This window comes from Arachis hypogaea, chromosome 14 (genome assembly GCF_003086295.3).
Source record: "Arachis hypogaea cultivar Tifrunner chromosome 14, arahy.Tifrunner.gnm2.J5K5, whole genome shotgun sequence".
NCBI lineage: Eukaryota > Viridiplantae > Streptophyta > Magnoliopsida > Fabales > Fabaceae > Arachis > Arachis hypogaea.
In genome coordinates this window covers 1,817,048-1,843,770 of record NC_092049.1, presented here as the reverse complement: position 1 = coordinate 1,843,770, position 26,723 = coordinate 1,817,048, and the positions used below count along the sequence as shown (strand labels likewise).

The 26,723-nt window shown below is 35.3% G+C and overlaps 3 protein-coding genes across 3 annotated transcripts; all 3 read right to left on the bottom strand.

Moving 5' to 3' along the window:
- Positions 1-6,867: 6,867 nt before the first annotated feature.
- LOC112740891 (uncharacterized) lies at positions 6,868-15,545 on the bottom strand. The gene is made up of 11 exons (XM_025789590.2): positions 15,315-15,545; positions 14,607-15,244; positions 14,325-14,485; positions 13,391-13,451; positions 11,978-12,043; positions 11,793-11,878; positions 11,562-11,625; positions 9,685-9,897; positions 8,353-8,418; positions 7,574-7,653; positions 6,868-7,485 (listed from the first exon to the last, which is right to left on the bottom strand). The coding sequence occupies exons 1-11, from the start codon at positions 15,454-15,456 to the stop codon at positions 7,368-7,370; spliced, it is 1,695 nt and encodes a 564-aa protein (XP_025645375.1). The 5' UTR covers positions 15,457-15,545; the 3' UTR covers positions 6,868-7,367.
- A 2,252-nt stretch (positions 15,546-17,797) lies between these two features.
- On the bottom strand, positions 17,798-23,558 carry LOC112740890 (uncharacterized). Its single transcript, XM_025789589.3, has 5 exons — positions 23,205-23,558; positions 21,105-22,271; positions 20,661-20,810; positions 20,228-20,413; positions 17,798-18,135 (listed from the first exon to the last, which is right to left on the bottom strand). The coding sequence occupies exons 2-5, from the start codon at positions 22,200-22,202 to the stop codon at positions 18,055-18,057; spliced, it is 1,515 nt and encodes a 504-aa protein (XP_025645374.1). The 5' UTR covers positions 22,203-22,271; positions 23,205-23,558; the 3' UTR covers positions 17,798-18,054.
- A 1,080-nt stretch (positions 23,559-24,638) lies between these two features.
- LOC112740499 (clathrin coat assembly protein AP180-like) lies at positions 24,639-26,357 on the bottom strand. Its single transcript, XM_025789181.1, has one exon. The coding sequence runs from the start codon at positions 26,355-26,357 to the stop codon at positions 24,639-24,641; it is 1,719 nt and encodes a 572-aa protein (XP_025644966.1).
- Positions 26,358-26,723: the final 366 nt, after the last annotated feature.

Genomic DNA, 26,723 nt, shown 5'->3' with positions numbered 1-26,723 from the left:
GTTCTCACAGTCAAGTTTCCTAAATGCTATTACAAGGCATAGTGGGATGTCCAAGGTGTCATATTTCTTCATGTCTTTGGATTGATGGATGGTGGATTAGGAATGAATTTGAACAGTCTTGTTGTTGCTGTGCTTGCTGCTGCCAATGTCTCCTTGGAAGCTGCTGTACTCGGTCCTGGCCTGACTTGAGATGGTTGTGGGCCATGTGGAGCACCTTGTGGTTGAAGCTGTGGTGGTGCAGGCTGACTTGGAGGTGGGAGTGAACTGGGGCAAAGTGGGACAGGTGGCCTGAATATCTTCTGTTTGGGTCTGATTTTTGAAGTTTTTGGTTGAACTGTTTGGTGAGCTGTGGATGGAACTTGAAGTGGAGGCCTAAATGGTGTACCTCTGATTGTGAGTTGGTCTGCCACGAGAGCTGGTGTTACAGGGTTTGGTGTTGCTGCCACAGCACTTGGAACCTGTTTGTGATACATAAGACGGTATTCATGAGACTTAGGATAAATAACAGTTTAAAGGGTCAACATTTCACAATAATATATAAAACTTACATCTGGAGCCTAGCTAGATGGATCACTTTGGGTGTTAGGAGCATCCTGTCCAATTAAGTTGACCAATGTTGATCATTACTATATAAATCCTTAAATATTGAACTAAACATATATATACACCAAATATCCAGATTACTAAGAATAAATAAAATACTAACATCATCTTTTGGTGCTGACTGTGATAGTGGAAGGACAACTAGTGACTGACTTGTCCCACCTTTCTTGGACTTCTTCGTCTTAGGTTTCCAGTTGGGGTTAGATGGAGCACCCTTGCATGTCTTGTAATTATGTCCCTCTGAGCCACATTTACTGCAAGTTACCTTAAAGGATCTCTTCAGCTTGGCACCTTGCTGCATCATTGGTTCAGCCGGATCCTTTTGTCTGTTGTGTACCTTTGGTCTGCCTATTGGTCTCTTTATGATGGGAGGATCTGGTCTTGAATACTCACTCCGTATCCAAAATTCCTGACTAGGCACCGGTTGAATAGAATGTGAATATGTCTTATGGATTGACTCCATGCATAACCATGGATGAACATATTCTTCTGGTTGATCATGTCTTTTCCTGATTGCTGCTACTGCATGGATACAGGGCATGCCTAAAACAGACCAATATCATGCACTAGTTAGCAATAAACCAGATAATTTAGAACAGTAAACCATATAATTCAGAACAGATTTAACATATAATTAGAACTAACCAGTCAGCTGCCACTTGTTGCATGAGCAAGTTTGCTTGATGAGATCCACATCTACCTTTGTATTCTTACGACTCACTTCAAATCTCTTACGTTCCTCGTCACCTGTCCACTCTGCAAGCCACTTGTTGCTGGGCCTTATAAGACGATCCAGCCTTTTCTGCTGAACAGGTGCGAGCTTTCCAGAATAATTTTCTAGTTACTGCTTATGTTTGACCATCCTCCTCATCAGATAGCACCTAATTTCTTCACACATTGTGAGAATAGGCTTGATTCTATAGTTTACTATCTTCGCGTTGAACACCTCACACATGTTATTTGTGAGGTTGTCCACTTTTGGTCCATGTGAGAAATAGGCCTTCACCCAAGTTGCTGGCTCAAATTTCGATAGATACTCCCATGCACCCTGGTTAATTCGCTTGAGTTTTTCCATTTGCTCCTTAAATTCTGGTATGGTGGTGCATTTAGCACAATCCCAAACCACCTCCCGAATATAGAGGTCCTTAAAACGGTTGATAATAAAATTTTTCCAAATGTGCATCACACAGTTTCGGTGATGGGCATTTGGCATAACTGACTTCAATGCAGGTAACAATCCCTACATAGCAGTTGCACAATCATATAAAGTAACACAACAGTCATGATACATTTGCTACCCAATAACATAATATTAAAAATTGAATTTTTATGAAACCTAATTGTTATTTAGATAGTTTTTAATTATAATATATAATTAATTAAAAATTTTCATAAATATCTAAAATAATCGATACAATTTTATTTGATACGAGTTCAGAGAGTTTGTAAAAGAAAGGAATATATTAATAAAGATTACATGGATTAAATTATTGTAGAAGTTACATGATTAGAAGTACATGCTGCTATATATATATAGTATGTGCAGCAGAGTTATAATGGAAACTAACTAATTAACTTGCTTTGATTATAACATTAACTAATTAACTTGCTTTGATTATATCATCAAGAAGTCAACATATATAGCATATCACGATTGGTAACTAACTAATTAACTTGCTTTGATTATAACATTAACTCTTATCTTAATAATCTTCATTATGAGTATAACAAGTTATGCAGCAGTAGTAGTACATTCATAGTAAGTACATTCTTACAAGTTATAACAAGTTATGCAGCAGTAACTTCCTATGATTATAATTTTAACTTATATCTCTATAAATTTTTATACTTATGCAGCAGTAACTTCCTTTGATTATAACTTTAACTCATATCTCTATAAATATTGAATACTTATGCAGCAGTAGTACATACATAGCAAGTAAAACAGCACTAATTCATATCAAGTTATGCAGCAGTAACTTTCTTTAATTATAACTTTAATTGATATCTCATTAAATTTTTATACTTATGCAGCAGTAGTACATACATAGCAAGTAAAACAGCACTAATTCATATCAAGTTATGCAGCAGTAACTTTCTTTAATTATAACTTTAACTGATATCTCTATAATTTTTTTTACTTATGCAGCAGTAGTACATACATAGCAAGTAAAACAGCACTAATTTATTTCAAGTTATGCAGTAGTTGTACATTCATACTAAGCTAAACAGCACTAATTATATTAAGTAAAGCAATAGTTGTATCCAGCTACTAAGAAATAACCTAGTATTCAATAACACTCATCATTAAAGAATTACATAACACTATGGCAAGACATAAAGTAATTATCAAGTTTACCTTTTGTTGGTCGGACATAAAGTTCCAACCATGAGTCTGCACATCCCCCAAATCCTCTTGGAGCAGAGTCAAAAACCACTTCCAGGACTCCTTAGTTTCAGACCTAGCTACTCCGTAGGCAACCACGTAAAATTGGTTATTTGCATCCTGAGCCACTGCTGTGAGGAGTTGTCCACCGTAATAAGTCTTCAGAAAACAGCCATCAAGATGTATCAATGGCCTACACCCACTCTTGAACCCCTGTTTGCATGCTTCTAAGCATATATAAAGCTTATCAAAAACAGGGGGGGATTGAGGTATAGGAGTGACACACAACTCTGCCCTAGACCCTGGATTGCTTCTTAATATCTCAAACAAGTAATCTCTAACATTACTATACTGCTCCCTCTCATTACCCATGATTCTCTCTCTTGCCTCTCTAACTGCTCTGTAAACCATTTTTGGATGTGCAGTGAGTGAGAATTCTTCTCTGAGAAAGTCAATAGCCTCACTTGTCCTCATATGAGGCTGTGTACTCATTCTCTTCTCAACCTTCAAGCTAATCCAATGTTGATCAGCCGCATTACTTCCCATGTCCCTTGCACATGTATGGTCATTTTTGTAAGTCTTCACCTGGTAGCATTGCAGAGATTTATTGTATGATAAATGAACCAACCACGGACACTCATCATCCATGCATCCCACCCTCACTCTCTCTTTGTCATTCTTAATCCACCTAAGCTCCCTACCCTCAGCAATGAATGAGTCTTTTACAACTTCCTTAAATCGCTCTATGGTGGCAAACCTAGTCCCTAACTCAAATCTCCCCTCTCCATGCTCATAATCATCATCAAACTCAGGGAATTTATGCTTGTTAGATTCATCATCTGATGAAATAGGTGTATGTAAATTCTCAGATTCATAATCATATACCGGGTCATCATCATCATCTTGGATCAGGCTCACATAGAACCTAAAATGTTGGTCCCTGTTTGGTTCTGGGCCTCTGTTGGGCTGCACATTAGGATCAGACCCAACATTATTTCTGGTCTGCTGCTCATTGGGTCCACTACTTTGTCCCATCTTCTTCCACGTCTTCCTGTTTCTTTTAGCACCTGTCTTATTTGCAGTTGTCTTCTTTGGAGACACAACTTTTTTCTTTCCCTTCATTACTCTCTGCCTTTTGCTACCTTTCTCATCAGCACTGGTATCATCATCACTATTACTTTCAAATCCGGGAGGTGGAGGTTTGTAGGGCTCATCCTCCGTACTCTCGTACCCATCATCAGATGACGAACTCTGATCATCCACCAAAATCTCTCCATCATCAGGAGTGTTAGTTTGCTTTCCAGCATCCTCCACAATCTCAGGTTCATCAACAGGGTGGTCAAAGTATAGGTAAAACTCATCCGTCTCTGTATTCTTCATTTTGTTCTCTCGCATTGCGTTAATCCCTGCATCTCCTGTCAAAATATGCAGCCCAGACTCAATATCAGGACTCCTTGGATCATACCAATAAACTGTCTTGTATGATTGGTACCCCAACCCCTTGAACAATGTGATCAAGTCTCCGAAATTAATGAAGTCCAGGTCCATTTCTGGAAACTTCTCCACCTTCCCATTTTTGTAAACCAGAGAGCCATTACTTTCTCTCACAAAATTACCTCCATGGTGGAATACAGGCACCACAAACACATCAACCATCTGAAAAAAAGAAAAACAAAAAATTGTAAACAATGATCAAGAATTACTCTTTTCACATATTAACAAGCAATGGCCTTCAACATACAGAAACGAAAAATCACCGCAGAAGCTTTCTTTGCCCTAACAGTAATTCAATTTCAATCGAAAAACCCCAATACTTTTTTGACAACTTCTATCAACATGCACGATCAGTCCTTTCACAACAGAGTTCATACTTGCATAAGTATTTAACATCACAATCCACTAACTAAGCAACACAACAAACTTCTTACCTTCGGTGACGAAGACAGCAACTCAGATAACAATGGAGGCCTCTTCGACGGTCACTGCACACGGCAAATGTCTCAGCCTGGGTAGTGATCTTTTTGGAGGGAGAAACAGAGTATGATGATCGTTGGTATCCTTAGGGTTTTATGCAATTCAGAAAGGGTGGTATGGGTGTAATGGGTATTGTAAGGGACTTTGTAAGGGATGAAATCAAAACGACGTAGTTTAGTGGTGCAGGGACTTATTTGTCCAATTTTATAATGTAGCTTTCCAGTCAGCAGTCCAGGTGTCAACCAGTCATGCCACGTCATCCGCACGAGAGCCACATCAGACTTCTCCGGCGAGTCTGGCAGAGGCAATTCGACGGAGGGACTCATCCGTCCAAGATTTGTGAAGGTCAGGGATTTAAAAGTATTTTCAAATGCTCAGGGACGAAAATGTCCGCGGGGCAAAAGGTCAGGGACCTATTTGTCCTTTTCTCAACTAAAAATTTAGTCTAATCAATTAAATTATTTAATTATTTTTAGTTATTAATTTTACATAAAATTAAATATAACTTGGTTACAACAAATGTTTTCCAGTTACGATTCTAGCCGTTATAGTTAAATTTATTTCCTACTCACTACTATAATGTTTTTTTTTGGTATGTTTTAGAGATTCTTTTCTCATATTTTTTAGTGTTTTTAAAATTTTTTAATCTTTTAGATCTCACTAAATAAATATAGTTATTTAAAAAAAATTATATTAAAATAGTAAGATTCAACAAGTGATCTCACAAATCGGTTTTTTAATTATTGAGTTCTATCATATAAATTAAATAATAAAAAAATTATAATCTTAAAAAATTTAAATTTTAAAATAACTACTATATTATTTAGTGAGATTTAAAATATTAAATTTTTAAATATATAATCAACAATAATTTGATAAACTCGTTTAAATAAAAAAATTTACTATAAAAAATTATAATTTTAAAATATAAAATTTTAAAATACAAATGGCAGAATAATTTTATAATAATTTAATTATCTTTATTATTTTATGTAAAGAGAATTTTGTTTATTAAGGTCTAAAAAATAATATTAAAATAAACACTATCAAAAAAGATTTTAAATTTAATGTTATGAAGAAAAAATAAAAAAATTTATATAAGAACTAATTTGATTAATTTTTAAAATTTTAGGGATGAAAATGATTTACGTCTAGACTTTCAGGAACTATTTTGATTATAAATAACTTTTTTACATGTTAAGTGACATATAGCATACTAGGTGTCACTGACCTAATACGTCAACCAATCATCTTATGACACGTGGCATTAACTTACCACGTCATCATGCCACGTGACACTTAACGTAACACGTCATCATCTAACTAACAGAAGGACCAATTTGACTTGTTTTATCTTTTAAGGACTAATATGACTAAAAAAATCTTTTGAAGACTAATTTGAAAAATGAATGATCTTTTTCAAAGACAAATTTAACTATAAACCCAAAGTTTGGATGGTGGTGGTAAAAATAAATGAAAACATTATGGACCTTTTAGTGTTTTTTGTGTCTTGTGTATTTACTTTGCCAAACATAAAATATATATATATTGTGTCTATATCTTTTAAATCTGTTTCGGTATCTCTGTCTCTTAATATAAGTAACCAAACGTAGTGTTAATGTCAACCGAGGGTTGTCCTACGAAAAAATGGTTTAGTATAGAGTTGGACATATCAATCAAAAAAGCCATGAGAAAACAAAAAAGAGAAAAAATGTAAGATCAATATGTTTCTACCTTAGTAACTTTGGATGTTATGTTTCTATAATTTTGGATGTTCTTTTATGTATACTTGAGGATGTTCTTTTGAATTTTTTTTTATAAGATGACTTTTTTTAGGCCGGCAGTTGATATGGAAGAAAGCAATAATCCACACGATATTGGAAATAAATCCTTTAGTGCAACTCTTGGAGTAAATGAATCCCAACAAGTTGTTGAATTCATGTCTTTGTTAAATTCTTTTAGAAATTCTTAGTTTATTGTAAGTAGGCATATAAAACAACCAAACTAGAACAGTCATCTAATATGCAGGAAATAAAACAATTGGACAACGAAAAAAAAAATTACATCATCTAATAATACACATACAGCAGTTCCCAGATTTCCTCCTCCACTTATCCTTGAATGATTTGCTTTATTGCTTTATTATTGGGGAACTTTCAAGGGTAACTACCCATTCAAAAGGGAATAAACTATAAATTCAATAGAATAGAATGCCTCTAGTTCATGCTCAATGAATTTTCCTGGGGACTTTTAGAATCTATGCTTCAAAATTTCCGTCATATGAAGGGCCTTTCTTTAGTTAGTCATGCACCTTGACACTTCTAGCTTCAGACCCTGTAGGTCTCCCAACGCCGCAAGGGCACCTTTCGCCTTTGGCTACCTTGACTACCTCTACGCCCATGCTCTAGTATTTGCTGCCTGGCTGTACCATCAAATGGCGATAGTAACGTCCACGAATTATTCTGTGGCACAAAAATTGAATCTTGTTGGGGAACCTCAGCTGCATCTGCTGCTGGACAAACCTTCAAAACATGTAACAGTTTAAATAAGGATACTAATCTTTTCAAGTTTAGAATCCGATATTTAGATTTAGCCTAGAAAAACTGTTACCATCTCACTATACACCTCTCAATTCCTCTAGATATTGGACGAAGGAAGGGCGGATCCCGTTGAGCATAAAGCAACCCAACCTACAAGAGAACAGAAAGTGGAAAAGAAAAACAGCAGAGATTTACTTTTACAAAGTTTCTTAGAACACATGATACTGTGAATTTCAGACAGTTTTTCACAAATTTAAGGCATTCATACTACCAACCTAAAACTTCTGTACATATACATTCTGTTCACCAACCCATATTATATCCAGTTCTATTTTATTGGAAATGTTAGAAAGAATAACCAATCCTAGAGAGGTAAGCACAGTTTAAGGGAAACAATAGCTTGGAAGGCTAGGGCTTATAATCAAGGTTTATTATCCAAATTAAGAGAGATTTGAGATCACAAATTCCAAGCCCCCTTTAGAGAACCCGAAAATTGGACAAAATATATACGGGCTTGCCCATTTATTTGATGACAGTTAGAGCCAAAGCCAATCAAAATCACATGAATTTTGATTTACATATATTTGAAGTAAATGTCACGTAATAAAGTTAAAACCATTTTGGATGCAAATAAAAAGTTAGACATAAAAATCACTTGATAAGAGACAATAGAATATAATATAAAAATAATTAAAGGAAGCAATTTTATAAATAACTGTCAAAGATGGGCAGAGAAAATTCCAATCCAACTACATGATCTATGAATAACTTAACAACTATGAAGAAAGATCTTGGAAGAGGCCACTGGTCTTTCCTGAAATAGAATGCATAAGAACAAAGATTATGTACCTCCAATAATGCAACAGCAGACGGGTCGTCAAATATTTCTTCGCTATAATCGATTCGGTAATTAACCTGTCGGAAGATTATGAATATCTTCATTAGTATATTCTAATCTAAGCAGTTTTACAGGATCAGTAAACATAAATAAAGCGCAGTGCCTTCCATTAGTTCAACTATGCAAATCTATTGATAATACTTCTTACAGATCGTGTTGGAATATTTAGATTTTATTGCCACTAGGGTAACTATATTGTCTATATTGATTACATCAACCCTATCATTTAAGTTTCCACTTTATTGTCCAATCGCCGGTTGTCAACTAGGGGAATTGGGGAAAATTAAATTGTTTTTTTTTCATCTTGTGCTACTTTTTCTACTTGTTCTACCCTACTGATCTGATATCATGATGCCAGATCTAGGGAGGGGATAAACATTTCAGTTCCTACTTTAGGAGTGATTATTCATCAAATTGCTCCCAGATCTTAAACAAATATACCTGATTTGTGCCTACTGTTATCGTCTAAAAACTCCTGTTCTTTTGAACAGAAAGAAATAAAGAATCTTGTTATGATCAAAATACAATTTTCACATTATAAAATACATCTATATTTAATGAACATCAAAGGCAATATTATTTTTTCTAGTTAATTGGTCAACTACAATTATAAATCCTAATAAACAACCATGGAAACCCTTCTCAATTCCTTCTCCCACAGAAACCATATAAAAAAAAATTACAACAAAAAATAAAAAAGAAAAAAGACAAACAAATGCAAATAAAGATAACCAAGGCAATAATAATATCAATCATTATCTATTCAAATGACATTTTTGTTGTTAAATATTTCCCCTTTTGACTTAAATAAATTAAGCAAAGCCTTCAGTTTGAAATGTAAACAAATAAATTAAAATGCAAATATTTTTCCTGTTTTCCCATTCTATAGTTAATGATAGTATATCCACTTTCATACAAGTACACTCAAGTGGATATCAAATATTTGCTGGTCAGCAACATCATTAGATACACTAATCAGATATGAGGATATACTAAGAATGAATAACTAACTTTCAAGCAGCGTCCTTGTTTGTTAGGTACACCATTACAAACACTAAGCTTCTTGTTCCTCTCCTCCATTAACATTTCAAGCAAAATATACTTCTTTAACAAATAGAATTTCAACATTAGGGACACCATCCTTTGATTTTACAATTTCATATCCATGTGTACATGTTCGCATTTCCCATGTGTGAAGATTGTTTTCTGCCAATATTATTCATTTTTCAATAGAACTGATGCAACATACTAGCAGCATATAAACTTTAGTTAGGAAAGTTTACCCCAAATTCTGTGTTGACAAGAGCTTGAACGAAATCCATTAACTGAAGCTTTGCCCACTCCATGCGCAATATAGGATCATCAATTTGTGGTGGACACCTCCAAGGGGCACCAAAACGTAATTTGTCTTTTGAAACCTCTCCATTGCATACATCAATTGCAAACTTTTGCAAGATCTCCAATGCTCTATCCATCGCCGGATTCAGGACAGTAATCTGAATGAAGTTGTTTAATGTTTAAACCTAAAATGGACGGAATATATATTTTTCCCAAGTATAGAAAAGTCAAAATTCACATATTCAGGACAGTATCCTCTAGTAGTATATGTTAATAATATTAATACATCCATTACCAGTGGATGCATAGAACAGTACATATAATTGAAAACCTCCGGATCATCCTTCAAGAAAGTATTAACACTGAAGGTCGTAGCAAACTAGCAATAGTTCCCGAGCCTTCAAAAGACTCACTCTCCTGGCCTTAATTCTATTTCCAAATTTGTATGAGATAATCTCCTCACTCTCTCTCCCACCTCTCTAAATAACCTCTCACCTCTACCCTAAAATAGAATTGTCCATACACCACTAGTCTGCCAACTTGACTGAGTTAGTTAAAATACTAGTTTCCAAAATACCCTTAGTCTTTCTCATTCTCTCCCATAAAAAGCATACATTAACAGTATACAATAGGGTGGGTAGGTGTCGCTAGTAGTTTAACTAGTATTTTTTCCCATTAGTTTCATCTTCCATGGATCAAACAGTGCCCATTATATCAGCCACAAACAATGTTTCCAGAAATGCCAGTTCGATCTGAATCAATTTTATTGGATTCATTTAGGGTATTTCTTGGTATCCTTCTAGCTGATGAACTCTTCTTAGCTCTTGACATTTTCTCACATGATGAATACACCTTAGATATTACCCAAAAAACTAAAGGTAGGTTACACTGACTTCAGATAATAAACTACAAATGAAATCCCTAGATTTGTCAATGATACAAATCATGAGCGGCAGTTAGTGTCGTGTTTATAAGGGATGTCAGTGTCACATTTTACAAAAATTGAAAGGTACCAAACGTCATATAATTAAAATCTCATGGGAGGTGAATTTGAATCCCACCTTAGACACGGAAAACATCCTATGGCCAGCAGTTTGCCCTTAAGTGGATGTCCTATGGTGAAGGGATAAGTCACCACGTCCAGTGGTGGATATCTTTGGAAAAGTTTAAAAAATAAAATAAAAAAATCTCATGGGAGGTTAGGTATACTTTCACAGATGGAGGGATACCCTGTGTAATATTGCCTAACCTCAAGAAATTCAGTGTAACTACCCAAAACCTAATAGATCAAGCTGTTCGCCCTCACACCTAAGACAGGCTGTCCCAGATTCAAAAAGTAGATTCTGTACCCAAATTCTAAATTCACACTAGTCCTGACCTTCCAAATTAATTACCGGATATACATATATAGACATACATATACAAATCCTCAACCCTTCAACAGCAGATTGCTAGCCCTACATTGTCCAAGCCACATTGATCACGGTAACCACCAAACAAAATGCCACTCAAGCACCAGATTATGTTAAAGAGATGGTTATTAACATAAAATTCCAGCATCCTATCAAGCAAGCCAGTTCAGCCGATGGATCAGTTCCATCATTGTGTTTAAAAGAAACATGTTCTGGATACCTTTTAAGCAGATTTTAGCAGCTATAATTTTTCTTTCTCCTTCCTTGATCTTGAGGATAGACTAAAGAAAAAGATACCAATATACCCAGACACAATTTAACTGAACATAAATAGAAGCATTTCATGTCAGAGAATAGACAAATAAGGTCAAGAAAGAAGATGCATCCCATGCTCATTATTTGAAACTTACTTGCAAATACGCTAAATATGCATCTACAATATCCTCAAAAGTACTAGCCTTGTCTTCCGTTATCCTACAGTTCAACAAAAGCATCAACCACTGAGACATACAGCAAAAGGTAGATGTAAAGAATACACAGCTATACAACATAAAGCACTTACACGTGCTTAATGGTATACTACTGCTCAGGCTACATATTAGATGACAAAAATAAATCAAACAATGAAAATTAATTCTTACTTTTGGTAATATTTACTTTGCTTAAGTGCATAAAGCTCAAAGAGATGTCGAGGGTTTGGCCCAAGTACCTCAGCAATTACATTCCACTGACATTTAGGAACCACAAGTTAAAAATTGCAAAAATTTCTGTAACTTAAACACCAAAATAAATGTAAAGTTATCTGAGGAAAAAGTAATATCCTCACTTCTTTATGACTGAAATAATCAGGGACCATATGCATTTTAGCTTCCTGTGGAGTCCATCCAAAGGTCTACCAACAAAAAATTGTTGAATTAATGATATAAAGAATATATGACAAACATAAAATGTCACAGACAGATATACATCATTGTCAGAATACACAAAAGTTCTCACACAGAAAAACTTCATAACCAAAGTCCAGACACATACTCTCTCAGAAGTCAAGTGATAAAGTATTATCAAGGATTGACCCACAGGGGTTTAAACCCCAGTGCCAACTATAGCAACTGTAGTGACTACAATATTTTTACTATTCAACCCATATATAGCTTGCTCAAAGGATCACAAACAGATAGACACCATTGTTGAACTGCTACCCAAATCTAGCTGTATGTATAATACTCTGTAACAGATAGATCTCAACTCATGCAGATTCTCTCTCTACCCATCCCTCTCTATTCTGAAGCCATACATAATTGAAAAAGCACAATTTTACTGCTAGAGAAAAGGGGGCACTAGCTCCTTAAAAGAAATTGTAGGAGAGAAATAACAATCTGACTTGAAAATTAAAAGGGGAAAAAATGAGAATCCCAACTCCCGGCCTTAGAAATAGTGTGATCTACATTAAATTCCTCAATCTACAAAGCACGCCTTGCTCGGTCCTCCCTCCCCTATAGCAAAGTCTAGGTAAATACATGAATGTCCTAATGCATGTGATATACATGACTACTTCAGAAAGCTCTTCTTGCATGGGTTCAATGCATTTCTCACCAAATTTTCAGCACCAAAATGTAGAGTGTACAGTCAAGTTTATAAACAGATTCGGCGAGAATTGGATAGTGATTTCCTTCTGTTGAAACATGCATAAAACTACAATGAAGCAGAACAAGGGTCAAATGTATTCTTGTTATAATCTCATTGATTCCATAAAAAGATTATTGGCAGAAGCAGGGCAAGGTTTGCATTCAGCATGTGAAAAATAGATAGGTTGGAAGGAAGGGAAGAATAAAAGAAAGGGATACGTTTGCGACGAACAGAACAGAGAAGATCTATTGGCAAGTAAATGTTCATTTAAGATTTCATTTTCTTAAGGTTTAACTAAGAATTTAATATACTCCATTACTATATGTCATTTATTACACAGAGAAAAGGCAGATAGAGAGAGATTTCAAACAAAAATGCTGCAGATTATTCCTACTTTTCCTGGGCAATGACTCAATGCATAACTCAACGATATCTGATAACATGAACATTTGTCTTCACATATCTAGTTCCAAATTCCAACATTTAATCTCTGGGTCCTCTATATGTGCGCACGAGAGAGAGAGAGAGAGAGAGAGAGAGAGAGAGAGAGAGAGAGAGAGAGAGAGAGAGAGAGAGAGAGAGAGAGAGAGAGAGAGAATAGTTATCCAAGTACCTCGCGTGATATGAATATATCCTTATATCCGAACTCCAAGAATGCTTCATATGAATAGTAGCTGAAGCAAACAACAAGGTATAAGACGCAATAGAATGGAAACAGGCCCACGCAAGATATTCCAGTTAGTGAAGATATTAAATGAAATTGCGGAAGAATAGGAAAAAAGAAGGTAGAGGGAAGAGAAGTAATAAACTAGACTGAATGATGAAAATAACCCTGGACTCAAACACAAGAACATAAAAATGCAATGAACCAAGTAGTGGAATATAGCTGAGATAGAAATCAGCTTAGACCACTGACCATACCAAATATTTAATTCTCGAGTGAACATAAAAAATAAATAACTCTTTTTTTGATAAATGACTTCTTACAACAGAAATCATAATCCACTGCAATTAACCATCACAGAGATTGTGTCTCCTACAAAAGTTCTGAGTTGCAAAGAGGAACGTCCTAGAAATTGTTTCTACCTATTCTAGTATACATATCCGATAATGTACTTTGCATCATTTTCTTCCATTCCCCATATTATATGACTTTATACTCAGAAGCTGAGTATAAAATTCAAGCACATTCCGTAAATAGAAGTAATAAAAGGATTCCTAGTATCTAAAAATTCAATTGTACACTATTTAACAAAGTCTAAAAATTCTTACAGTAAAACCAGCGAAATTTCAACAATCCATCTATGCCTATTTTACAGAATCCAACCTCATCAGCCAATGGAAAGTGCACTTTTTTCTGAAATTCTGAATCTGACTTTTCATTTTGGAAGCAAGCAAGTTTCATAGCCATAAAATTTGGAGCCGGAACAGCTAAAAGGTTTTAATTAAATTCCAGTGACAGTTTACAGTTACAAAGAATTTTTTATACCTATTCTTGACAACATTAGAAGGGGCAAAGAAAGTGAATCTGAAATATAGAAAATCACCTGTCAGATGTCACCAAGATCACGGGCAGAATACGCTCATTCGCACCCAAAGCAATTATACGCCATATCAGACTATCATGATACAGTGGTCCGCTAACTGATATATCATCATTTACAGTAGCATGCTTTAAAACTTCGATATTATTAAGAACTAACTTCGGCTGCAAGTGACTAGAACAGATTATAAATTTTGAAGCATTATACAAAAGCAGAAAAATCCAGTTGAATTACTTGTGTCCAATGTCTAACCAGAGAAGTTTACTCCACCATTGAATTGCATACCTGGAAATGGTCCACTTCAGCAGCTTGTGATAACAGCTCCAACAACAAACAAGGCCAATCAGTAGAAGAATGCGTCAAACTCCTTGAGAACACGCCAGTCCGGTTCATATGAGCAATGGCATTAGCCCTCCACCCTTGCTGAACCTCGAGCACCTTCTTCGCCAGCTTCAGCGCCACAACCGCCTCCTTGAAATAAGAAGCCTCCTCCACAGACAAGGAAACCTTCTCCTTCTCCCCGAACCCTAAAATTCTGTCTATCTCGGCGGCATCGCAGCGAGCGGACATTGCAAAGATCGCCCGGTCCCACAGCACTGCGGGTGAGGCCGCCCTGTTGTTAGGGACAGGGGACTTCGAAGCACTGCCGCCGGCGAGCAACACGCTGCGGAGAGCCCCGGTGAGGCCGTGCCATTTGCTGAGAGTGGCAAATACCTGCTGAGCGGTGATGGTGCCCATCCGGACACCTCTTTCAGCCATGGACTCAAGGCATTGTTCGAGGCTTTTCCGGCAGTCGGAGATAGAAGGCGGCGGACAGCTGGACCACGACGCCCACGGGTGGGAGGAGCAGTGGCCTTCAACAGATTGCGCAAAGTCGACGTAGCCGGTGAAGTGAGGAGCTTTGTTCCAGTCAGTGAGCAAACCTGCAAAGAATTGAAGAATTGAAGAAGGGAAGAGAGAGTGAATTTGTTGAGAGGGAGAGAGAAAGAGTACGGTTGAGGAAGAGGGTTGTTTTTCCGACGCCTCTGGGGCCGTGGAGGATGAGAGGCTGGGGGACGCGATGGTGCTGTGCGTGGTTGTTAAGGATTGTTTCAAGGAGAGGTCTGGGAATGATTCTCCATGGCTTCTTCACCATGTCTTTGATCTGATCTTTGCACTCTTCTTTCTGCAGATGAGTGAATGAAGTACAAGGGTTTTGGAGGGTTTTGCTCACTGTATCATTAACTAATGGGAAAGTATAATGAGTCAATAGAATATTTGTACAATGTGTATAACGAAAGTTTATGGAGTATTAGAGATATAATCATTAGTGTTACCTTTTTTCAAGGTTTATGAAGTATTAGAGATATAATCATTAGTGTTACCTTTTTCCATCAGTTGAAGCTTTTGAGATGAGTGGTATAATGACATGGTATTAGAACGCTAGATGCGAAAGGTTAAGAGTTCGATCGTCACATGAGAGTTCCGTTCATTTTCATTAAAATCAATTGTACCTGAGTTTCCACTATAAATAAATGATACTATTGTACATGTTTTTTTTACAACCAACCTCAATCAAATTGCACAACTATAACTCAAATGTCATAATCTTTTCATATTTATTTAGAGATTATAGATTCCAGTCCAGTTATCTTTCAAAAATAAATTGGCACAACTATAATTAAGAACATTTTCAAAATATAGCGTGTGCACACCTCTTCCATAACTCAAAAGAGCACACTTTCTTCTACTCTCAGTTCTAAAATTGTTTCATCATCAAATTTAAAAATCTTCCAAAATCCAAAATTATTCACAATAAAAAACTTCTCAAATCAGAGCACAAAAATTCCAACAAAACTTAAGAAAAAAAAAACTGATGAATGATAATTATTTAAAGTAATGAATTCGATTTTACCTTATTTTATTACTGTCAAAATTCAAAACTTGACGAGCATAAAAAATCTACGACTAACAAGTATATATGCATGCAATTACTTAGCATGGTTTCTATTACTATTTTTATTTTCCTCTTTCTCTTGTTTAATAAGATGCTCATCACTAATTCAAGTTATTTGATTCTTCTCTACTTTATCTCGCTTCATATTTTTTTCTCGAAAAATTACTTATCAAGAATGTAAATGAAATAATAATGATATAACAATGAAGTTGAAATGTTTATTGTTTGTGTTGGAATTTATATTTTGTGTACTGAACTTTATTTTTTTGTGCTGATTATTTTTGTCCTAAAATTCATTAATTTTGTTGATGGATGATAAGATTGGAGTTAGAACAAAATAAAAGATATTTTTGTCTGAAAAATTTTAAAAATACGATTTTAATTCAAAATACAACGTTGAGGACTATTTTAAATTAAAAAAAAAAGATTAAGAACGATTTTAATTTTAAGGACCAAAATAACACTTTTTTTAGTATCTCTATCATAGTAGCTAGAATCTCAATTTAACTCTTAAAATCTTTCGATATTACAATTTTAAATGAGTTAGTCAATTTTACGAAATTTGTACTAGATTTTACGATTTAAATCTTGTTAAGATTTTACGTTTTACGTACTTAATTTATTTTTTCGATTTTACATAAAATCTCAATTTTCTCTACCTTGATCTCTATCATTTTTATCAGAATAGATACAAATATATTAATTCAATATCTCTAAACACAATATCTCTATTCTTGTCTCATATGCCAAACATATACATCTTCCATCTCATGTCTATAAACAAACTCAACCTAATAGAGCACTAGAAAGTCTAACAGCGCACTTGATTTAAAACCCTATTTTAAATCATATGCTTTTAGAGGGAATAGATTCTATCAAGATTCATCATATATACCGAATTATACCGGCTAGACGATTGTTATTTTACGTTCATACAATGTTATACAATGTCATAAATGGCGCATGGTTAGAAACACTTTTAAATTAATGACTAAACCTTATACATCATATGTAAGGATTTTTTTTATGCCTAATAAAAACAAAGATTAAGAAGAGATTAGCATTTCAACTATGTAAATCCAAAAAACCTTCCCTTGACAAGTTGATATCCATTATTATTAACAGGTATTCGTAAAACACACCTTTTTTATAAACAGAAAGAACTAAAGTTAAATACAGAGTATAACCGTTCAAACTTCAAAGATACATTTAATATATTGAAAATAAATGAAAACAAAAAAAATCCTTTTATACCACCATATGTATCCATAGAGTTGACGAAACCTCCTCTAACTTCTGATGGACAAATAGCTCACTATAATTTCTTTTATATCTAAATACATTGAACTAATACAGCCTATTTGGAAACTAGATCAATTTGTATCAAATTACATTGAACTCTTACATAGTAGTTTATCCATTATCCAAACTAAGAATTATATGACGCTACTGACCACAATACTAGAAATTCAATATTAATCTAATAGTCTAAAACAAATTAAAAATTATATAATATCCGTCTAATAACATCATGCAACCATGCTACAAAATAAATAATAAATATCTTTCGAATTATTATTACAAGAGTTGTAACAGTAATTTAAAAGAAAAGAAAGAACTAAAATGAAGCAAGGCCAAAGTTGTCTAATATTCTCCATTCCTTTCAAGTGTTGAGAGATCTTATGAACTAACGACAATTAAGGCAAAAGTTGATTAATCCGCATAGCATTGTACACCTCAAAAGTTGAAATCTATCATGTAAAAGGTTTAAAATTGAAAAGAGCATATTAAACCTCATCATTTGTAATGTTGAGATACCTCCCAAACTAGTTTATCCATGAAATGGCATTTCTTGTCGAACCCCCAGCCTGGATTGCTCTGCATCATCATATTCCAATCCAAACATTAACATAAACATGCTACATAGAAAGCAAAAGAATCAAGCATGCTATATATGGTGGTGCATCATTTATGTAATTTCCCCACCACAGGCATACATATGATTTGCAGTCTTGTACTATTATACATTAACAAAGACATATGTCATATACATACGTCATATACATACTGCGCATATATAATTCAAAAGCATGCAAAATCATGTATGGATTAACATTAACATATCATTCAAAGTCCAAGGAAAACTTCTATTCCTTGTCCTTTTTTCATTTAATAAGAACTCTGGCCTATGTAAATATCTTACATAGTAGGTTCCAAGGCCACATAAAAGAGGAGGTCACGTAAAACTTTGTTGAAACTCAATGACAGAGATCAAACACGGAATTGCGCTAAGGTTTGGTTGTTGCCAAAAAGCAACATGCTATAAATTTGTGAAGAATAGAAATGGAATAGGTATTACTGTTGATAAGTATTGGAAGAATGATGTGATAAAGGTTAAACGGATGGGTGATCAAATCATCACAATTAAAATAATGATTAATGGGGAGGCCTTTTATGTGATTAGTGCACATGTATCACAAGTCAGTTTGGAAAAACAACACAGGCAAAGTTTTTGGAAGATCTAATTCAAAACATACCATTAGTAGACAATATTTCCTTGGGAGACTTAAATCGACATGTGGGGGAACGATGAGTGCAGATATGAAGGGATCCACGAGGTAAATGGTTTTGAGATAATCGACACAAAAGGCAAAATAATTTTAGGATTTTTTTTCAACCTTCGCGTTTCCTATAACAAACACCTAGTTTAAGAAACGAGACAAACATCTTCGGACATATAAAGTGGGCAAATCGATTTTTTCTCGGACTAACTGCAAAATAATAATTTTTTTGTCAATGTGGTTGAAAATGCTAGTAAGAAGAATCACAATAACCCTCCTTATTAAAAAAAAAAAAAATAGCGTGCTCTTCGACTCCAGCAAAACGTGACATGAAGTCATCAATAAAGGAACCCAATGATTAGGTGGTGGCTAATGAAAGGGGAGAAATAAAGAGATTTCCAGAAACAGGTAGAAGAAAAAGGAAGTTAGGATGAGATGGCAAACGTGCTGAAGTGATTAGAAAAGTAGCAAAAGAAACCTTCAGAGAAATGAGGTACTGGAACAAGATATAAAGAATCATGGTGGTTGGACAGAAGTATGCAAGAGAAGATGAATGTAAAAGGAAATATTTCAACGATTGTTCTTTATGACAGAATACGAAAATAGGGAAAAAGTATAAGCCGACTAAGGAGGTAACAAAGCAAGAAACAGATCTTTTGGGAGTCTTTATTGGTCTGAGGGCATGAGAGAGAAAGTTGATGTGACGCCTATTGTTGAAAAGATGATTTAATCACATATTATGTGGTTTACCAGTAAAGTATCGGGACAGGAGGTTATATCAGATAAGAAAAACATCAGTGGTTAAGGGTTAAGAAATGACCTAAAATGGCTCTAAATGAGATGGTTGAGAGAGATCTAAATACAAATAGACTTACTTCAGGAAATGACATGACACAATGACGTCATTTAATTCATGCTGCCAACCCCACTTATTGGGATAAGGCTTGTTTTTTTCCCACTTTACATTTCAGAAAAGTACGGTATTTTGGTCTTTGTATATCAACCATGTATACCATCTCTATGGTGATATTTCATACTTTAAGACTTAGAAGTATTCAAATTGTGACACAAAAAAAAACCCCTCATTGTTTGAACCATTCTGCAGTACACTACAAAAATGCTGAGAAATGATTCGATTACTGCATAGTTTCGACTTTGGATAAGATATACTATCGAATTGCTTTTCTACTATATTTGTAGCTAATAGAATGTTTTTGGTTGTACTGCAAATCTACAATTAGAACCATTTATTATTATTTGCTAATTACTTTCTTTATAAATACTTATGATGAATTCCATAATAGGAACTTATTATGAGACTACCAACATAAGAGACAAACTCATAATAGGATCTACGGTTCAATGCCTAAAACCAAAATAACTTGCCATCCAGTAGTTAGTTTCCAAACCTGTAGAGAGATGACAGCACGGTTAGTAAATTGCTTCACCGAAGATGGTGCACTTTTAGGAAGAGTGCTAGCAACTCTTTCTAATTCTTCATTTTGCTTCTTTGCAGTTACCCTATCTGGTCCACTGTAGTGATCGACGATCTTTTTCAGCAAAGGAACTCTCGCCATTGTCTCTTCCATTATTTCCTAGTAGGATATAAATGTCAGAGAAGCAAAAAACAAGTGTGAATAAATACAGAAACATAAAGCAGACAATTACTTCAAAGGAAAAGAAGTAATACAGCAGTTATCTAAATGTACGTGTTAATCAAGGGGAAAAAAGTGAGTTATTGGAAATTTGGAAACCAAACTAATTGTCAAAACTCAAAACTTTGGCACGTTACGTAATTTCTAGTTGCCCTCAATCATAGATAAGATTACTAATACAGCATACCTCCCACTCCTCTTGACTTTGAATCCCTTCATATGCCATCAAGAAGGGTTTCATCTTCTCGAGTGCATCCCGAAGTGGAATAGGTTCTTTCTCATCAATATCGGGGTTCTGATCAAACTCACCCATCAAATATTCTGGCTCAAATTCAATCTGCCATAAAAAATAAAACAACAGGGAACAGTCAAATACTGTACTATGAAGATTAAACATGGAACAGAGGGTTAGATTAAAATTTTTCTCTAAGAAAGCCATTGTTCTTAATTTCTTCTGAGATAGATGAATCAAGGCCAACAAGTTTCCTAATAACAATTCAATTAACTTAATCCACTTCTTTATGCCCTTCCAATAAATCCAGCTAAGCTGGAAAGTTTCACCTTGGTTCATTGAACTACTTTTGATCATTTCTCAACAAATTCAGAATGACAGCGGCGGCTAACCACTTACAGCACAATTGGTGTCAAATGCTTCCAAATACTCATCCTCCAATGGTGAGGGGAAAACACTATTAGCCATCTCCTCAAAACCTGCAGTCAATTGATTCATGATGTCAGGCCCAACCCGCTTGGCAAACCTCTCGCCGTCTGCATCATCTCCATGAAATAGCCCTGAGGCGTAATCCTCTTCATCCCTATCCCCATCACCCCTTTCCTCCAAGTCCCTCCCTCTAAATCCTCCTCTCCCCCGACCTCCACCCCTGCCTCGACCAAAGCCACCTCTTCCTCTTCCAGCAACATCATTATCCCGTTGCGACAGAATCCTCCGTGCAACATTCACTGCATCGTCAACACTTTGCATTGGCTGTCTCTTACGCACAGAATCAGATGGTGCAGCATCAGCAGGAGCACGACGATCACCAACACCACCACCACCAGTGCCTGGAGCTCGTTGAGCACGGATATGCCTATTCTCTTGGGAAACTTGAGTCCTTTGATCAGGCTGCTGCTTGGGCTTCCCACGTCCACTGCCAGACAACACACCTACTATGCCTCCAGGAAGGTTCTTCTGATCACTCTCACCATCACCACTGCTAAAAATTGGTGTTTTTGGTGGCAAAACATCTGAAGACGCACCAGCACCAGCATCAACACCAACATAATCATCATCTTCCTCTCTTTTGAAGAAAACGGGTTTCTTTGGCTCAGAATCAGGCTGCTTCTGGGAATCTTGTTGGATATGGGATGGTAACGGACCACCACGACCACGACCGGCAGATGGCTGTTTTATGGACGACATGAATGACGAGAAAGAAGGCATGCCTGACGGAGGGGCTGGCCTACCACGACCGTGTCCGCGACCAGAAACCGAAGATGGGGGAGAAGGCAACTCTGGTTCTTCAGATTTAGGATCACCAAAATTGGGCTTTCCTGGAGCTTTCTCATTGAATCCAAATGGTCCTCCCAAACCAGAGCCTCCACGACCTCGACCACTACCACTGCCGCTGCCACCACCAAAACCAGAAGAGGTGGAAAAATGTGCTAGAGTGTTCCTAGTGGCATTAGAGATGGTGGGGGTTTGGAGCCTTACCCCAATTATTCCTCTCATTGGCAATTTGATACAAAATCCTTTCTTGGGACAATACACAAAGAGGTTCAGACAGACAACATGAAATACCTGAAACAATAAAAAATCCTATTATTATGGTGATCCAATTAACAAAAAAATAAAATGAGTGTGACTTTTAAGTATGGGAAACTAAATCAATCTGAATATGTAATATGTAATATATTTTTTTGGTGTCTGAAAATAAAAGGAAAGAAAAAGAAACGAAAAAGAAAAACAAAGAACAAGCACAGCCTAAATAGCAGTAACTACATCACAATGCAGCAGAGAAATGTAATATGTAATATATAATGGGTCATTCTAGTAGGACTATATTATGGTGACTAGCATGACTATAGTGTTTTAAAAAGTGTGGCTAAAATTAAAATATCGCTCTTTTATTGTTAAACAACATTTTTAAGAAAGTGTTACTTAAAAAAAAAGTGTTACCAAAATATAAAAAAATGTGACTTTAATTTTAACAACACTTGCATAGTCACACCATAGCCACCATAGTATAGTCATACTAGAATTCACCATATATAATATAATGCTACTGAATATGTTTGAGTAAGAACCATTAGATTGAAAACATAAATTTATAAGTGTTCCAATCTTCCAATACTGCACCTCATGAAGGAAAACATAAATTTATACAATCCCATGAACAATCCAGCATATATAACAATTCCATCCATCAACAATAACATAAGCCTCAATGAAAACATAAATCTAACATAAAAAGTTTCAATAAAATCATAAATCCAATGATATAGAACATAGCATAGTCTCAATTAAAACATAACATAGTCATTCATAACATTGTTGACCTTTCAAAATTTTCTGCTTTTAACTTCTAAAGACACTGAAATTAAATTAAACAGGGGACAAAAAAATATAAATTAATAACTGCCTCAAGGAACAAATTTCAACCGTGAAGAACTATTATCAGAGCTTACAGGGACAACACGAAAAAACAAAGAATATAGAAGCAGAAAATGGTACCACGAAGGGGACGGCTGGAGAAGAGGACGGCGAAACCGCAGAACCCGGAGAAGACACGGCTAGTCGGCCGTGACGCCGTGCAGACGAAGGCGGCGATGCTCGAGACGGAGAGGCGACTGAGCTTGAGGCGCAGTGAATCGTTAACGGCGGAGCTCCAGGCGCAGTTAATCGCGGACGGCGGAGCAGGAGCTTGAGGTGTTGTGAATGGTGGATATTGCGTGAGATTTGAGTGCGCGGAAAAAGAGAAAAGTGATGAGCGATGAGCGATGAAAATGGAGAATCGAGAATGGAGGCGCTGTGAATGAGAAAGAGCTTGTTTGGAAACCGAATTAGAATTAATTAGAATTATTTTTCATTGTTTTCGAAATCTTGACTTTTCAAATCTAGAACTCTAATACCATATAATGAAATCACTCATCCCAAAAGCGTAATTTTACAGGACAATATAATACTAATGGTCATATCTCTAATACTTTCTAAACTTACATCTTACACATTATACGCTTAGGCTATTAGCTCTCTATACTTATTCTAAAAAAAAGAACTTGAATTCATAGTTATCACTCATCGTAACCAAATCGGTAATCAACCTAACTATAAGACTGGGTCATTAAATTATTAGTTCAACTAGTTGGTTACTAATTTATCCAATTGACGGATGGTAATTAAATAAAAATATAAAATTATAAAAAAATTAAATATTAAATGAGGAGTGTTAGAGGGTTAGTAATTTTTGTTATTTATAATCATCAATAATATTTTGGTGTGAGATTTCGTCCAATAATATAGGATTACTCATTTTTTTTGTTAGTTATATATTGGCCAAAATTTAATAAAATTATTGGCCCGTAAATTTTTTCATATTAAATTAATTGAAAAAAAAAAGTGCAAGACCAACAATGGAGATTGTGTAGCAGTAAAGCCATACTACAGCCTAGAAGAAACATTTTTGTAGAGAACACCAATTGAAAGAGCAAGCCTGATTCATCAACAAATTCAACTTACTGACCATTTTTAACAACAAAAAATTTAACAAAAAATTCAATTTAGAGACAAAATTAAATAAATAAAAAACGTTAAATATAAAATTAAATCAAAATAGATATTAAGAGTATTTTTTGAAAAAAATGATAGACTTCAGAAACAAAAAGTATATTTTACCATTTTCTTATATTTAAAATATAAACCATTTGAAGATGCATGACTAAAATATTTCTTTCTATTCTTGACAAAAAGTTATTTATAGTCTATGATGGAAATATTCAACTAGCAAAAACACAATTGCCGAAACTAAATGGACAAATTACATCTTAATGAATAACCAGTAAAAGGAGAGACCATTATTTAGAAAAGTAAAGAAAAAAAAACAAGGTGACAATGAAACACAATTGCAATTCTTAATTTTTTTTTTTTTTTTGTTAGTATTTTGAAACCTCATGTCATATACTTTGCCATAATTCTGCTTTGATGCTCCAACCATAGTTGTTGCTGTTGAAACAAAGTTTGCTCTTGATTTGACAATTCAGATGTTTTTACCATCATGTTTGTGGTGGACCATGTCTCAAAAGGATCATCTTCATTTGGTGTTACCAATGTTTCCTCATTACTATTTGTCGCTCTAAAAGTTGGTGCCACAACTGAATTATGAATACTCTGTGCTTCAAATTCCATAGGAATCATATTCAGAGTAGATTGGAAACTTAATACATTATTGAATGTTGGTGCTATAGTAGTTTCACACGAATTATTCACTTGGAACCTTGGTGTTGCAATAATTGTTTCACTGGAATTTCTATTTTGAAAATCTTGATGTTGAGCATCAAAGGTTGCCTCTGATTTCTCATTTGTATTTATCACACCAAAAAGTATATCCAAATTTGTCATGGAATTAGAACCTTGAAAATCATCATTTAAACCAACATGACTTTGTTGGATAGGAGGATCAAGAAATGGATTATATTGGATTGGAGGTACCAAAGGTTGATCCAAAAAATTGACAAATGAGTTAAAATCATTTGCCAATTTAGGTGATGCTTTTTCAGGTGCAATTGTTGACTCTGCCAATACCAACTCCCAACCCTCCTTGGAGGCATCATCAACAACAACTTCTTGTGATTGTTTCTCATCCTCTGACCCATCATTATTAGAGCAAGTGTCTTTCTCATCCTGTGATGAACTTGACCCTGCATGAAGAAGATTCCTATTGGGTTTGGATCCATCATTCGTCGAAAACGAAGCTTGGTCTTTAAGGAACTCCTGCAATGTCTCCATAAGCACTCCAGACAATTTCTGCACAGTTGGGTAATCATAGGATCTTCCAATCCCAATGCCCTTACAGAAACCATAAAAAGCAGATAACTCTTCAAATTGCTTGCATGATTTGTCACAAGCCTTGTAAGCAGCCACACATGCTGCATAAGCATATGGCAAATGGAAAAAGCTATCCAAAACTACACCAATCCCATCACTTATATCACTGTAAAGATCAAAACTTTCCTGCACCACGGCGTAAAGCGAAACTTGAACCAGACGGTTCCCTTTAGCCGAACCGGTAGGCCTAGTACCAATGGCTCTGTCCAACAACTTTTGCCAATTTACAACTCTATCCAAAACAATTCTGGGTTTCATATCTTTCATATTATCATTCTTTATGTGGTTTTTATCATGATGATTCGCGAATCTCCTGTAAAGCTTTCCGGTTAGGAAGCAATACAAGCGCTCGTCGAGGTAGAGAGCGAATGTTCTTACAAATGCAGTATAATCCCAAGGACTAGAACTGGAGTCATCTCTAAAATTAGAAAGGTTGAGAATCCTTGCACCTTGTTTCATTGCATGGAATATTTCCCTTGGAAAATAGAGATTGCCATCTTGGAAGATTCTAAGCACAATCATAAGAGATTTGAGAGCAACAACCCAATTGCGTGTCTTCCCAATACGTTTGGCTATTGCTTGGGCGCATGGGGCAGCATAGAGTTTGTTGGATGAGACTAGTTGAACAATTTCATTGATGTAACGTTCTTCTATTTGATTTTTATCATGGGTTGTGGCCTTAAGAACCATCACTTCTAGATTGGCTGCATTGGTTGCCTTTGCTAGGCTAATGCTAGTTTGGTCTTTCACTGCTCCAATGGCCTTTTTTAGCTTGCTTGGCATGCTGATCCAATTCGAATTCTAATTCTAATTCTTGTGTCTACTTTTGAGAAAATAAACGAAAAAGAAAAAAAGAATTCGAAGTTGAGGAAGAAGGAAGAGTGTGGATGCTCTTTTGGATTCTACTTTTAGTGAATGGATTTTGATGGTAGTGAGTAAAGAATGGAAACAAAACTAGGACAAAGCAAAAGTATCGTTCTTTGCGCTGACTAATAATCTATGCTTTCTAGTTAGTAATGTACTTGGTTATTTTGGATTAGATTTGTTACCTTATTGTCTTCCATTTGTCTATTCTTTTGTGTAGACACTAATTATTATATTTGGAAAAGTATATGTAACCAACTCTAAATCAGTTAAGAATGGAACAAC

Coding starts and splice junctions, on each gene's coding strand:
- LOC112740891 (XM_025789590.2), bottom strand. CDS start 15,456: ATGGTGAAGAAGCCATGGAGAATCATTCCCAGACCTCTCCTTGAAACA. Junction 9,898..11,561: donor CATATTTAGCGTATTTGCAA/GTAAGTTTCAAA, acceptor AACTTCATTCAG/ATTACTGTCCTGAATCCGGC. Junction 8,419..9,684: donor TTGTCAACACAGAATTTGGG/GTAAACTTTCCT, acceptor ATCTTCCGACAG/GTTAATTACCGAATCGATTA.
- LOC112740890 (XM_025789589.3), bottom strand. CDS start 22,202: ATGAGAGGAATAATTGGGGTAAGGCTCCAAACCCCCACCATCTCTAAT. Junction 20,811..21,104: donor CATTTGACACCAATTGTGCT/GTAAGTGGTTAG, acceptor TTTTTATGGCAG/ATTGAATTTGAGCCAGAATA. Junction 20,414..20,660: donor AAAGTCAAGAGGAGTGGGAG/GTATGCTGTATT, acceptor ATATCCTACTAG/GAAATAATGGAAGAGACAAT.
- LOC112740499 (XM_025789181.1), bottom strand. CDS start 26,357: ATGCCAAGCAAGCTAAAAAAGGCCATTGGAGCAGTGAAAGACCAAACT.